General features: G+C 40.1%; 1 protein-coding gene across 5 annotated transcripts in view; it reads right to left on the reverse strand.

Moving 5' to 3' along the window:
* Positions 1 to 16,186, reverse strand: part of Astn2 (astrotactin 2) — a 986,452-nt gene that overhangs the window by 665,915 nt on the left and 304,351 nt on the right. For all 5 annotated transcript variants that reach the window (XM_063287034.1, XM_017593112.3, XM_017593110.3 and 2 more), the window contains one exon: positions 7,058 to 7,165. In XM_063287034.1, coding sequence (XP_063143104.1) covers positions 7,058 to 7,165 — 108 coding nt within the window. The remainder of the gene's footprint in view (positions 1 to 7,057; positions 7,166 to 16,186) is intronic.

Below are 16,186 nucleotides of genomic sequence, written 5' to 3' on the forward strand. Positions count from 1 at the left end.
CTGCTGACCTACCTGTTGCTGGACTTGTCACACAACAGCCTTGAATAATAATTCCCTTTGCACGGTTAATCCTCAGAACAGCCTGAGGAAGAGCAGAGATCCAACCAACGCGGATCACAATGGCTGCAGGCACAGAAGGAAAGGGCAATGTTGCTCCAGTCTGGCAGAGCAAGAACTGAAACCTGCGCCTGCTAATTCTGAAGTCTGTGCACATCCTAAAGCAATGAGTGTTTTGTCTGGAAATAATTTCAAACTTATGGGACTGTGGCAAGGATGAGAGGAGTTAAGAACATCCATATGTCACTGCCTAACTCCACCTATTAGCATCTCATCTCATTTGCTTTTGTCATTTAAGGATGCTATTTTTAACCTTGAAAGAAATGCCTTCCTTCTTGAAACCTTGTTCCTGTGTGTGTACAATGAATTATTTGCATGAATTGTCTTTTGAACTGAACAAAACCCTAAAATTGCTTAGTGGGGAAGGTGGAGGACAGGGTCAGGGACTTTCCCAATGTCAAGACATGGCTTTTCATTTTCCCGTTCTCAGTTCTCAGCATTCGAATAGATGTGGACTGGTACTGTATGCCTCTGCTATCTCTCTTGAACCTTCATCCGGAAAACACCAGGGACTCCCAAACTTTACACCTGTGCAGGTACAATTCTGTGGATGCTCCTCTTTTTACATTTTCCACTTCTACTTAGGGGAACAAGCTTGGTCATGGCCTCTCAACTTAGACTTTAGAACAGTCTCCTATTTCTAATCTCCAAAGCATTTCTCTAAAAATACGGCTTAGGCTTGAAGTTTTCATCATCTGTCCCTTTCGTCTGAAACAGGATTAAACTCATAGTGTGTTTGTGAGTGAATGTGAGTAACTGTGTGTGTGTGTGTGTGTGTGTGTGTGTGTTTTCATTCTCAAATGTATTTAAGTGTTTATTATATGGGAACATAAGAAAAATACCATATATTCATGCATTTTCACACAAAGATTTGCTTTAATTCAAAAGAGAAAATCCTAGTTTAACAATCGCACAGTTGTGGGGCTGGAATTATAGCTCTTTGCTCGTTTCTGCAGAGGACCTGGGTTTAGTTCCTGTCATCTAGAACAAGTAGCTCATAACCATCTGTAACACCAGTTGAAGGGATTTTTATGCCCTCTCTTGACCTCTCCAGCCACCAGTATACTTACATACATGCAGGCAAATGCTCATAGCAATAAAACATAAATCTAAAATTTAAAAGAGTTATTAAATGAAAACAAGCAACCAAAATTATAAGAAAAATAAAGTCAAATGGAGTCATTTGGGCCCTACTTCTCTCTGTTGACCTAACTAGCAGTGCTTAGTAAAAGGACATCGGATGGGAACTCAAAAGGACCAGACTTCTAAAAGCACCTGAATAGACAGCAAATGGGAACATGGTTAGAGAAGGAGAGGGGTTTACTTAAGGCCACATAGCCACAGCAGAGAGATAAATTAGAACTCCCATAGCTGGAAGAACTCAGTAACCTAGCCAGGACCACTGTCTGTCCTGTTCATTATTATGCCTCAGGCTTGCCGCACATCTGTACTTTTCCTTGGGACCTGCAATTATCCGCTAGCTTATTTTGATCAATATCAATTCCAATGCCATCTCCAACCCAGTCCTGCAGGAGATTATAACTACTCTGATGGTGGAGCTCAGCCTCCATTTCCCACACGGTCCAGCATCATCTTTAACCTGCTTTTGTAAGTAACCATGTCCAGCCAATAAGGTAAAATTCCTATCCATGTCAGCCTATCATTTCAGCTCTGTCATTAGCTAATTCTCTAGACTACCACCATAATGGTAAGCCTCAAACAACTGTTATCTCCAGTGGTTATTTACTTGACCAAACACAGCACTGTTTGTCAACCAGACTCTTTAGACAGCACAATCTTATGAGGTCAGATTCATTTTACCAAGCACAGTGAAGTTTGCTACCTGCTTTCCGAACCAGATGCATAGGTCAGACAACTTGTAAGATATAGGTTTATGGCAGGAGTCAAACAACTATGGCCTGTGGATAAATTTGGATCAGCATACTATGGAAAACAGAGCTTTACACCTGCTCATTTATATGCAGTCTACGGGCATCCTTACGGAAAGTCATGTGATTAGTCCTACTTTCCTATGTTGTAATGAAGTCTATCTGGCCCACAAAGAAGTCTTACAAATAGCTTGAAGCACATCTATCAAATCGTTTTTCAATTGCCCTAAAAGGCAAAAGTGAGACATTATTGTTGTTGGTTGGAAGCAGGGAATGTTTTAAATGAAGATACAAATGTGAAAACAATACATTATTTATTGAGCACCTTTGGGTGCTTTATAATTCATGGACTAGTTCATGGTGTGAAAGATATTTTAAGAGTGTGATTTTATACAAAGGGCAGTGTCCAGAAGTTAAAACTCATTCGAACTCAGAGCAATTACTTGATACCCAAACTTCCAGTTGAGTCCAGGACTGAGTTGAACACCAGTTCTATGTCTCTCATGAGAAATGTAAACAGAGAGAGTGATGTACCTGCCACACCTGTTGAAAACATTCCCTCTCCTCTTATTTCTCAATTCTTTTTCAGACATCAACCTGAGGTGTACACTGTCTATCACATAGATTTAGGCCTCAGTGTGTGCCCTCAGAATAGCTTTATCCTAACTTTGTTTAAAGAACACATTTAAAGAGTCCACCTTTCCCCATCAGTACTCAAGTGTTCCCACCAAACTTAGGCGTGGCTCTCTCTGGTGAAATTAAGAATTAAAGGAGGAGAGTTAGGATTTCAATTTCACTCCCTGGAATCAGGAAGGAGAAAGGAAAAGAAGAGGCCACCCAATTGTCAAAAGTAGGAATGGAGCATAAATAAGAAAGGCAAAGAGGAAAGAAGCGGCCACTATGCATAACTCATAATCACACCATTCATTGTGTTATTACTCTCATTTATTTTTTGCATTACCCATTCACTCAAACTTGGTCCATTGTGGCCCATGCCTGCTTTTGGTGCTAGGGGAAGCAGATTGGGCACTGTGTTCTTATTATCATGAAGTCTCTAAGTCTATGGAGAACATAAACTTAGTCTAAAACACCTGAGTAAATGTCAAAATATTATGGTGATGGCATCTATAAAGTGGGAAGATCACAGAATATGCTAAAGAATAAAACAGGAAAAGTATGTGTGGTGTAGGATGGCTTTGCAGAAGATGCCATTGAAGAGGAGAGAGGTCAGAGTGAGTGACTGCAATCAGAACGGAGGAGAACATTCCAGGAGAGGCTTGCCTGTGGAAGTTTCGCAAGCTCAAGGCAGGAATACTAGAAAGAGATGTTGTATGACCATTGAGCAAGAAGCCTTGGGAAATAAGTGGAAAAGAAAACAAACAAACAACAACACATAAATCAATGTTTTGAGCTTGGAGATGGGTTAATGGCCTATTTCTTTTAAAAATTTTAAATGTGAAAAGAAGGCAACCACTGGAATCCACTGGTCCTGTTGTCCTTAAAGAGCCCCAGAGATCTCATTTTTTTCTAGGCACTTCAAAGATGGCACTAGTCAAATGCCACACGCTTCCTGATTTGGAAAAGACAGCACAGGTTTTATTTTTGGATGGATACAAGGAGGGTACAGTGAGTTAATATGGAATCCCAAATGCTACGAGAGCTGTTTCCTACAGCCTAGGGATTTGCCTTTCCTGGTATTTTTATCTCTTTCTCCTTGAGTTCCTCATACTTTAGTTTTGCTACCAAGCCAGAGTGGCTCACATACTGCTGGGCAGAACTCAGGGAGCAGCTGACTCACTGCATTTGCTGAGGAGGAGCTTGGATGGCAGCCAAGGAGGTAGGGAGAATACTGGAATGTTGGGGAAGAGGAAAGTGAGAAGTACAGTCCACAGAGGTGGCTGGGGACATCACTGTGGTCCTGGCACACACTCTTGAGAAATAGTACATGGGAAAAACTTGGGCAAAAGATTCAAATGACACAGAGCCTGAAGCAAGCACATTTAAAAGATTCACTGGTGCATAGCACAGAGAGAAGGGAGCTCCACGAGAGAATTTCACCAGCTCCTGTCTTTCCTGCTATTGTTCCAAGTTCCAGATAATGGAAGCCAGAACAGGTGGATTTTAACTAATGTCCAATAGTGACTTGCCAATTGATGTGAGATTCTTGATACCCTTAGACACATATTGGTCCTTCCTTGGTAGTTTAATTCTGTTTCAATGTCTTTACTACACCCTAAAATCTGCTTAAAAATTTTATAGATATTAATCAATTTTGATCTTTAGGACATTCTTCTAGACTGTTGAGCCTTATATCCTCACTTCCTCATTTTATAGTTCAGGAAATTGATGCACAGGGATGCACAAGCTACATGTTAAAATGACACCAGTAAGTGTCTAGGCTGGAATTGTAACTCAGGGAGCCGAAACCCCAAATTCTTAATACTGTGTTCTGTTATTCTGGTAGCATGGAGGACTCGCAGACCTGTCTTGGTTTACTTTTGAGCTATTTGTTGTCCCAGATAATACTGGCAGTGGTACAGTCTCATCACTTCCGTTGGTTAGTCTAAGAAGAACAGGAGGGGCTTTGTCTCTTGCATGTAGAACTGTAGCATCTGAAAAATTGGCCATTTGGCTCTAAGTGCACTTGCCTAGAACAGAGGCTTTGCCATGACCTGATCAATGTCACATCTTCAACAAAATATCAGCAGTAGATGCATTAGGAATAGCAGCAAGAAAGACAGCCTTAACACGGTCAAGTGTATAATCAACAATGCACTCTGAATAGCAATGGCACCTGCTTGTGGTCCAGAACAAAGGGAGGTACGTTCATGGTCTATCATGAATCTCTCTCCTCATTCGGTTCTCTTCCTTACTGTATCTTTCTCCTTTCTGTTTTTCATTGTCAAGTAGTTTCCCATTTTATATAATGCTACCTCCACATGGTTAAAGAATTCAAAAACCTCCCTTGCTTTTGTCTCCATGTGGTTGCTGCTTGTAGCACTGGCTGTGGTGTGTATGTATGTATGTATGTATGTATGTATGTATGTATGTATGTATGTGCTAGGTATGGAAGGAGGGGAGGAAAAGAAAGAAAGAGTAATTAGGAAATGGCTGGAGTAAAGATCAGGGAACAAAGAAGAGGAGAAAGGAAGAGTAAGAAGAAAGATAAACACAGAAGGAAGAGAATGTGGCAGTAGAGAGAAACAGAAGAATAAGAGAAGAAAACAACCAGATAAAAGAAGTGGGCAGATATCAAGTCAACACAGCATCCTGCAAAGGAAATGGCATGTGCAGCAGAAATCAGAAATGCAGGAAGAAGACTGTGATATTAGTGGGAAACACAGGTAAGGAGGAAGTGGCTTTGGCACTGCTTTGGCAAGCAGGGCTTGGGAAGGAGGAGGAGGATACCACAGCCATGTTACTCACACTATCCTAAGAACACAGACAGATCTTTGGGAGTGTCTGGGGCTGTCAGCCAAATCTTTTATCTCAAGTCCTATTGCTTGCCTTTGCTTTTATTTTTTAAGCTTAACTTTAATTTATAGGAGGCATGCTTAGTGATTGATGCTTTTCCAATTAGCTATAAATAGCCCAGTCCTGCTGAGGAAACCTACCATTCCCTTGTTCTAATTTTGGCTGTGGACTGAGGGAGGAGAAGACAGGTCAGGAATCATTGATCACTAGCTTCTAAATGTGCAATACAATAAATCCCAGAAAGCCACTGTGTGGGTTGAACTTAGAAGCAGGACCTATTATTTGAAGGCTGTAGAGGCTGAAAATTCCTTTTAGGGGATGTGTCAATGAGAGTGCTTCCTATATGGAGCCTTTTTCATGATTGGTACCAAGTGGAGGGAGACTAGAATCAAAGCAATAAGAATCGAAGCTACATTAAAAATATCCCCCTCCATTTTTCCCTTACCCCAACTACTGTGATGATTTTTTATATACTGTGATAAAAATCAATAGCCAAGTCTAAATGGCAGGTACAGCCATTACAAGGCCCATTCCCCAGATGAAGGAATGTAAATAACTTTCCCAAGGGCAAAATGTTTCCAAAGGTATGTGATTCATGATGTTGCTATGAAAGGTCCATCATGGACAAATGTTCCTGGCTCAGGAAACACTTCAGCTCCCTTCTGTGTAGTAGAGGAAAGAAATTCTGACATGTCCATAACCCACCAATATTAATGGTTAACCATAGTTCTTAAAATGACACACAGTGTAGGTGACAGGCATGCCTTCCCTGTAATGTAGAACCTTCCTTTCACTGAGTGGTCAAAGCTTGACAATCTGTCCTAGCCCTTGGCATTTAGTATATGTTTACACTCCAGGGTCTCTTATACAAACACCTCTTCACATTTGCCAATTCCCTAGCCTTAGGTAAGACTTAGAGAGGAGGTATTGCTTTTGTACAAGTTCTCCTGAAATACAGTATTTTCTTGTATATCCCACCAAATCATAAGAGAAGTGTGAACTTCAGTGACAGAACAGCCCTGTAATGACTCTTGCTCCAGCATTTTGATATCCCTTTCACTTACTGTCACTGTGATGAATAAATGTTGAAGGCACTCTTTAGTAGGTCACATAATGCCTCGTTGACAGAGGCCAACTACAGAATACTCAGTTCCAGAGAAACACAGTATCATGGACAAATGTTTAATTCTATCCCACAGAACTTCTACATTTTTCACTTCAGAATGTTACTTTACACTTTTGCTGCTAAGAAATGAAAAGTTAAATTGCTAACTCATATTAAGATCTACCCTCCACTCATGGTTCGAATTACCCAGCACATATCTAACCTAAATCTGATTTAATTTTAGCACTAGTTTCCTTTTAATATGATTAGTTATTTCATTTCCTATACTGAAATTTCAATATACATACATTTACAGGAAATTGTCTCTAATTGTTTTGGGGAATGATGTTGGTCAGGAAATAAGGAACTGAATGGAAAAGAAAAAGATTAAAAGTCAGTAGTGTGATCAGGTCTGGGGATGCTAAATGTGTTGAAACATGGGGTTCTGGAAACTACTCAAGGACTCAATTACCTTTGCTGCGGCGGCGACTGCGGTACTGCTCTGTGTAGAACGTCAGCTGTGTTTCGTCATCTGCTTCTGAGCCTGATGTTCCCTTGGTTCTCCCAAAACTGATTCCCCCTGCAAAGAAGCGCCATCAGTCAGTTGGCCTTGTAGTATTCCAGAAGCTAGTTAAATCCCTCAGCCATCCCGAAGACCCAGAGCTCTCTCCTTGGGCTTCTCCTGATGATCCCCAGTGACCCAGGAGTCTACATGATGAATGGAAGTAGTTGAGATTGGCAGTGAGGCAGATATGGGTTCTAATCATGGTTCAGCAGCTTCCAAGGTATGTGACCTTGAGATTCCAATTCACCTTTATGAGTTCTCGGCTGTTTCTAAAACAAGGCAGTAACTCTAAACCTTGTGGATTTGCTTTGAAGAAATATGACATGCAGAGAAAGAGGTCCACAGTGTGTACTAAATAATGGAAACCGACTATTGCTACACGTGACAGGATTAACTCTAAAAATAAAATTCTCCAGGCAACTTAATTTCAGATTCCTTTCAACCACAGGCTCAGGATATGCCAGGCTTAAAGCCAGACACAGAGACACAAAGATAAATGCTGCTTTGCCCTTACCAGCCGGAGTATCATAAGCTAGGCAGGGGGACAAATGGGATCCTTAGGAGCCTTAAACCTAATTCATGGCTTATGTTTTCCAGACAACGAGATGGAAGGAATATGGGGAAAAGCAATTCATTTTAACATGGAGGACCTAGGAAAGCTTTATGGAGGAGTGAAGATTTAAAGCATGGTTTGAAAGACAGATGGGGCTTTGGCATTCAAAAAAAAAAGGAGTTTCCAGGAGCTGCCTTATGAAGCCTTCCTGAGATCAGGGAGGTGGGCAGATACAGACAACATCAAACCCAGAGCTGACTAGCAATGAGGTGCTCATGCCACATGATGAGAGACTTGAGTGCACCACTAAGGGGTCATGTGGCCTTTTCTTTAATTGTCACAGAAGTTCCCAGAGAAAGAAAATGAATTAGTTGCATGTGTGAACCAGAAAGGATACTCTTGGCAGCCAGACAGTGAACCGTGAGTGAGCAGCAGGAGACTCCATGATGATCCAGAAGGATAGGTACAGGATGGGAGAGGGACAGAGACAAAGTGGATGGGAAAGGGGGATGAACATGGGAAATGCTACAGAGATGGATTCAGAGGAACATTCGGGAGAGAAGGAGCATGATTTGTCAGCTATAGACAGTTGCTTGCTCAAAGAACAGTGCCCAAATACTAATAGTCTTTAACTCCTAAGGGGAAAGTACAGATTACTATCTTTAATCTTTATGTTTTTGAGATTTATAGTTGTTGACTTTCTGTTTAGTTGTTAGGGAGTGAGAGTGTGAGTGAGTGACTGAGTCACGTCAGGACTTTGAGATACTCTCTCTTCACTTGCTCATTCTAGCCTTAAAGTCTTGATCCACTTCTTTTGCCTTCCAAGTGCTGGGATTACATGCATGTACCATTATGGCTGGTACTACTTTCAGATTTTTTTGTGTGTTTTTACCTTTTTTAAAAAAAGATAACTATTGAAAGATATAGATTAAGACACCGAGTAATTCTAAGAAGAATCAAAGAGGACAGAAAACCCAGAGAATGGTGTGGGTGGGCAGGGGGAAAGAAGGGGCTTTTAAAGAATTTAACTTCAGTTATACAAATAATAGATTATCTCCACGGAGACTCAAGAATTTGGTAAAAGTGGCTTTCCTGGGTGGAGAATAGAGTGACTGGAGAATGAGGGGAGAGGGAGGCTACTCTGCCCTGTACATCTTTTGTATCGTTTGAATCAATCACGATGCAACCATTACCTTTCGAAAGTTCTACCTGAGGAAAAGAAAAGTCATAGATTATAGGAAAATGGTATTCAATTCACTGAAGGATTTTACTCTGTAATTTCCTTGGGTAGGGATTTGAAATGGCATTCACTATACTGACATTACACTTGCAGATACCCTCTTCACAGCGGGGTATTATACTTTTATTCATTCCAGCACCATTGCTGCATGATTTGTATACATGACAGCATGACATCCTCATGGGGATATAGTCATTAGGGAGATGTAATTAACAATCTAGGTAATTATTCTAGTTTGATTTCCATGTCTGTGATCAAACTGTCTGACAACTCAGCAAAGGAAAGGGTTTGTTTCATCTTAAAGATGGCAGTTCACCACTGCGAAATCTTGGGCCTGCAATCCATGAAGGAATCTAAAGAAAAACTATGGAGAAATGTTGCTTCCTGGTCCACTTGCTGTCTTGGTCAGGCTCTGATAGCTCCTTCACGCATTCTGGTATCACTGGCCTAGGGAATGGTACCCCCCACAGTATGGTGAGCTCCACTGTCTCAGTGAGCAGCCATGCCAATCATGCACATACACATCTATAGACAATGCATCTGGTGAAGACAACTACTAAACTGAAAATATCGTTTCAGACAATTCCAGGCTATGTTGAGAGTTACACAAGGACTGCAATGAAGTAAAGAAACAAGGACATGCTTGGTCAAAGCTAATTGCCAGAAGGGACCTAGGGGCAAATTAGGAGAGTTACATTTTAGGGCTCAGGTTCTTGCTCTCAATATAGGGTCTCTAGTATTCGACTTGGCCTCTGTATTGAATCATTTTGTGTCAATTTGATACATGTTAAAGTCATCTGAGAGGCAGGAATCTCAATTAAGAAAATGCCTCTATGAGACTGAGCTGTAGGCAGCCTATAGGGCATTTTCTTAGTTAGAGATTAATAGAAAAGGACCCAGTCCATTGTAAGTGATGTTGTCTCTGAGTCAGTGGCCCTAGGCTCTATAAGAAAATAGGCTGAGCAAGCCATGTAAAACAAGCCAGTAATCAACACTCCTCTATGGCTTCTGAATCAGCTCCTGCCTCCATGTTCTGGTGGTTTGAATTCTTGTCCTAGCATCCCTCAATGATAGACTCCAAAGTGGATATACAAGTCAAATATACTCTTTCCTCCCCAACTAGCCTTTGGTCATGGTGTTTCATTGCAGTAATTGTAACACCAACAGAGCTAGAATCCTTAAAACATCTCCAGAATAAACCTTTGATGTATCATTACACATGAGCTGGGAGAACATCTCAATTCAACTGAAAATAACAGCAGGGCTTCGAGGCAGTAGGAGACCCCAACTGTAACAAATGAAATAGCCTAGCTTTGGGAAGGAGCTTCTAGGGACCCTATGTGTTTCTGGAAGTAGATGAACAACAGAAAGTCCCTTGTGAGCAGGACATTAAAAATTATCATCATTTTTTTTACTGTCATAAAGATAAAACAAAAAGAGAAAAGTAGAAAGAAGAGGTTTTTGGGAATTTTCATCTAGTGATTTAGTATCCAGATAGAATTGAAGGAATTTGATGAAAACACTCCAAGGACCAGGAGGAACAATTTCCTACTGTCTGGTACATTAGGGTAACAGAGAGAAAGGGAATATTGCAGGGCTCCAGGACTATATCCATGCTGCCCCTTTGAGCCATGCCTATTACAGTGAAACTCATATTCTATGCCTTCCAACCTGGGATTCTACCTCCCTTCCTACTTAATTTTTATCTTTCCTTCTTTGACAAGAAAATGTTCTGCTCTGCTCTGAATAGTGAATATATGTGGTATAAATGATTCAGACAGAATTCCCTCTCTGGTACAGGCTAGTGGAGGTGACAGAAAGGGGATTAGAAAATTCTAATGTAATGAGAAAAGTTAACAACACATAGTCCTGTCTTTCTGTGAGATACTGGAATAAGCCTTTAGCACATGTTGCCTCCAGGAGAGTTATAACCAGGAGAGTGCTAAAAAGCAAAACACGATTTTACTATTTTTTATTTTTTTATGGGTGAGAACATGAAGGCACAGAAAAGTTAAGTGATATGATACGTCCAGGGTCACACAGTTTATAAGTAGTTGAACTACCATTCGAAGAGGCTGTCAAGTCTCTTCCTTCAGGCTGTTTGCTGGTACGCAATAAGAAATGAACAAATACCTCATTTAATGTGCACAGCTTCCCATTGGCAACATCGGGAGCCCTTTTTATCTGAATAGTGTGATGCAAGGCAGGAAGTGGGATTTCACGTTGTAGTTGAGCCTCTCTATCTCCAAAAGCATTCTTACAAGTAGAATAACATGGAGAAGGTGTGTGCATGTGTGTGCAGGCACGCTCACATTTGCGAAAGTCTGTACGTGAGCAAGGACCCCACATGCTAAGCACTGCAGCTTCACAGGGCTTTACCAGCATCCTATCACAGGAACATATTTTCTCCTCCTCTCAGCTTCTCCTCTGAGGTTTGCAAGAGTAACTCCCCAAAACTCTAATCAGCTTAGCAAGATATTAGCACTTATCCATCCTTCCATATGCCTCAGAACACAGAAAACACACCTTGTAAACCAGGAAGAATAATAGTCGCTATTCATCCTCAAACCTCCTCTGGTTCCCTCCTCTGCTCTGCAGTATTTTAATATCTTCAGAGGGGAAACTGAGTTTCAGCAATAGTATTTGCTCTCCAGCCTATCCAGTAGAAATAAAATGTAAACCACATACGTAAGTCTAAGCGTTGGTGCTCTTGTGGGATTCCTGACAGTGGGAATGTGGGTGTCTCTGACTCTTTTGCCGGCATTGGTACTCCTTTTCTCTTACTGGTTTGCTCATCCAGCCTTGATTGAGGCTAATCTTATTGAAACTTGTTATACCATGTTTGGTTGATATTCCTGGCAGACCTGCTTTTTTTTTATGAAGAAAAACAGAGAAGTAGATCTGAGAGAGAGGGAAAATGAGGGGGGAAACTGGAAGGTGTGGAAGGAGGTGTGATTGAAATGCATGTAGGAGTGAAGAATAAATAAAATCAGTGGCTGGATTAGGATGCGTAAGAGGAAAATAAATAAAAAAATTAAAAAGAAAACATTCTTAAAAAGATAAGAATAAGGGCTGGAGAGGTGGTTCAGTGGTTTTAAGAACTGGATGTTCTTCCATAAGACTGTTTAATTCCCAGCACCCAAGAAGTGGCTCACAGCCGTCTGTCACTCCATTCCCATGTCATCCAAAGCTCTCCTCTGATCTCAGTGGGCAATAAGCACACATGGTACACAGACATATATTCGGCAAACATTAAGTAGAAATAAATAAAGTATAAAATAGTAAAAATGATCGAATTAAATTAATATTCAGGGTACATTTAAAAATATATGAAAAATATCATGTCCAACTGTAATTACATAAAACTTAGCACTGAAATATCTCATCTATTCCTTTATAGTGAGTCTTCAAAACAGGGTATATATGTCTGCCATGACTGCAACACATTTTCATATAGACAACCTGTATTTCATGTACCCACTACACAGGAGAACACATTCTTGTAGGCATTTGTACAGCCAATACTTTTCCAAAGAATAATTAGGGCCAGGACTTGGGCACAGAAGAAAGATGAATAAGCCACAGGTCACATAGATTGTTAAATTTTGTATGTGTATCACACAAACAAAGGTTAAGATGAGATCCCATTAAACAACACTACTCACAGTCGAGACTCTTAGGCTCTAGTTTCATATTGGCTTAACTCATGAGCCTTGACAGGTTGTAGATGTCTGTATAAGGAAATTAATTTATTGGTATCCAACATGACTTATAATACTATGCCTTACGCATTCGCTATGTGAACTTGGCCCAGAAACTTCACCCCTCAGAACTCACTATTTGACTGTCAGGTCACATGGTCATTATGGATACAATGTTATGTTTCATATGAACAATTAGAGCAGAATTCAAAAGCTTGAGAGTTGGGGTACTTTGCTTTCTTAATTTTAACTTGTCTGTATTAGGAGGAAAGAAAAAGCGGATGCATAGGTAGTCAGTCTTCCACCGAGACATCGCAGAAAGGTGGCAGCTAGCCAAGGTATATAGCCATCGAGTATCCACATAATCTGAAGAGGTGAGATGCCAATTGTGGACTGACGCAGAGGTGATTCAGATGGATGGTAAAGGGCTCCCACTGCTGCTGTTTTGATATGAAATTGATGATTTAGTGCCTTAAGGTAGAGCCATTAATTACTTAGGGCTGCTCTGGTATTTCCACTTAGTCAGAGACTTGAAAAAGAACAGAAGAGGTGATCCACTTCTCAGAACTTAGGACTTCTGCCCATACTCCTAGAACTCCTGATTCTCTTTTCTGAATACTTTGCATATAGCCACCAATGTGTTATCCCAAACACATACCACAGGACAAAGAGTGCTATAAAGGGCATTTTACATGTGAGAATACATGCTTCCTTCACATGAAGTCTCACAGGCAAAAGAAATTTCTAATTTTAGCGAAAAAGCAAAACAACATTTCAAATCTGCATCAGACCATGGAAGTTATAGAGAGCAGAACTCATCTTTAAATTTGGTTTTGGTCTGATTCAGCATCCTGTTTTCATGAAAATCAAGCTCAATTTTATTATGTACTGAGGAAATCAAAATAAAAACCCATTGATATCAGGCTATAATGCTAGTGTGGTTTAGAGAACAACAAATAAAATAAAGCATACAATAACAATGGATAAAAATGGGGCAGCTGCTATGGAAAATGTTTTGGAAATACATTTTCTACATAGTTCAAGAATTCTACATCAAGGCATGCAACACTAAGGACAGAAAGTTATTAAAATAAATACTTGTATGTGGACATTTGTAGTTATAACTTCTACAAAGCTCAAAGATAGTAACAACAAATGTATAAACAAAATGCAGTCAAGCCACATGAAATAATACTGACATGTGACAAATGCTGACATAATAAACCATGCAGATAGACCACATCAACATTTTGCTAAATGAAAGCAGCTGAATATAAAAACCTTAAGCAGTAAGGTGTAGGCTAGATGAGCTATCCATGGAAGATCCACTAAAAAAGAAATGAAATCGGTAGACTTGGGGTTGCCCAGGACTAGGAAGAGGGTGGTAGGATAGGAAATAACTAGTAAGGACTACTTGTTTCTATTTGGGGTGATGAGTCTGCTTGGAACTAGATAGAGGTAAGGGTTACACAAATCTACAAATTTGTGAAATGCCACTGAACTGGGCACATTCAAATAATTAATGGTTCATTTTTTATTATGTAGATGTTTAGTTAAAGATTTAAAAAAATTTAAAAAGCCCTCTGCTTTTTAATATAACTAGACTGATGGTGGACACGAAGCATAAGGGATGTACAAAAAGGAAAGGAGGGACAGCTGGGAAAAAAAGAGTTGAGGTGGTGCATAGCTTCCTTAGAGAAATTATTTTATGAAGTTTGCCCATAAGGAGATGGAGATATTCCTAAGTATTTAGAGGTTCACTATAGATAGCTGGTGGAAAACAGGAAATATGATCTCTAGTTTGGTTTTGGGCAAAATAGCACATTTGAAAAAATCAGAGGTCATACTGTTGAGAAAGCAGGAGAAAACAAGGTCCTTGCCTCGATGTGAGGTAGGATGTTCTTCTTTGCAAATCTACGTTATGCGCAGGGGCTGGCCTGTCTACAGATCTCCTTTGTCAGCAGCTGGTAAGCCTGCCTCTAGCCTCTCCACACTCCGTCTCCTGCTCTTGCTATCATGATGGATGGTGGTGACATGTTAAATTATTCAGGCTCCATGTCTTCCTCAAGTGGATGACAATGATATTGTACTTTCAGATTGCCCCAAACTGAACCAAATAGAGAAATATGTGTCTAAGGAATGTAAAAACCCTTCTGACACCCCAACCATCCTGAGATTATAAATGGTGGCAGCCATGGGTAGAGGACAGAAACCATTACAACTTTTCTTGTCCTCTGAACTACCCAAATAGTAAATGCTCCCAGCTCTGGACCCAAATTTCAGATGTTAATTCACATTTACCTTTTAGACAGACAGACAGACAGACAGACAGACACATACACACACACACAGAGAGAGAGAGAGAGAGAGAGAGAGAGAGAGAGAGAGATTGCTTTTGTTTTGGTAACTGCTACAAAACATTCTGACCAAAAGCAACATTGGAAAAGGGAGGGTTTATCTTTTTTGACTCTTTCAGAAAACAATTTATTATTGAAAGAAGTCAGGGCATGAACTCAAGGCAGGAATCTACAGTTGAGTCCATGGAGGAATTCAAGTTATTGTCTCAATTCCTGGTTTATGCTCAGCTAGTTTTTGAAGTAGAGAAGGCCCACCTGCCTGGGAATGATAATATCCAGAGTGCACTTGAGCCTCCCACACCGTTCCTTAGTCAAGGCTTTCTCTCACAGATATGCTCAACTTCATTTTGGGAATTCTTAATTGAGGATCCTTCTTTCCAGATGACTATAGGTTGTATCAAGTTGACAATAAAAATTAACCAGGACAGTGTGGACTTATGTGTGCATGTGCAAAAAGGACTATCTTGAGTGTGGAATTTCAACTATCTATCTTGAGACAAAATCTCTCAGCGGCCTGGGGGTCTCCACTTAGACTGTCAATTCAGTGAGCTCCAAAGTGCATTATCACATGTAGCATTTCTCAGGTAGGAACTGGGGATTAACCTTCATGCTTACATGGCAAATTTTTTTGAATGAACACCTCATCTAGCTTATACTTTGAGGTATTTTGACATTAATGGGTATCTGCCATACATAGTGCCCAGGACACTGTACAGAGATGACTACACATGAGCTTAGGTTTTGCCTGCCAACAGGCAAAAGTAGCTCTAGTTCTTAGCCGAAGTAAGGGAATCAGATAGGTAAGCTGGAAGAGCTGGATTCAGAAACTGGTTTATCTAAATTCCCAGAAGATTCTGGAGCATATCTCTGGCTCATGTTGAATTTTAAAGTTGATCTTTATGGTGAAATATATTTATAATAAAATACAATTAAACACGATTTTTATAATTTCATAAAAATAGAAATACACATATTTGTAGAAGACATCAAAAATTACGACTTAACTCTAAAGCACAGCTTCATGAGATCATTAAAACACTATGATATAAATCTATATTTACTGACAGCCACAATTCTCTGTGCACAAATGTGTACAGAGAATAATACAAAGAAGAATTTTACATAGTTGCTGATACACAATATTAATCACACTATGTATAGAATGGAAACAAATACACACGTATG

Source organism: Rattus norvegicus, chromosome 5, assembly GCF_036323735.1.
Source record: "Rattus norvegicus strain BN/NHsdMcwi chromosome 5, GRCr8, whole genome shotgun sequence".
Lineage (NCBI taxonomy): Eukaryota > Metazoa > Chordata > Mammalia > Rodentia > Muridae > Rattus > Rattus norvegicus.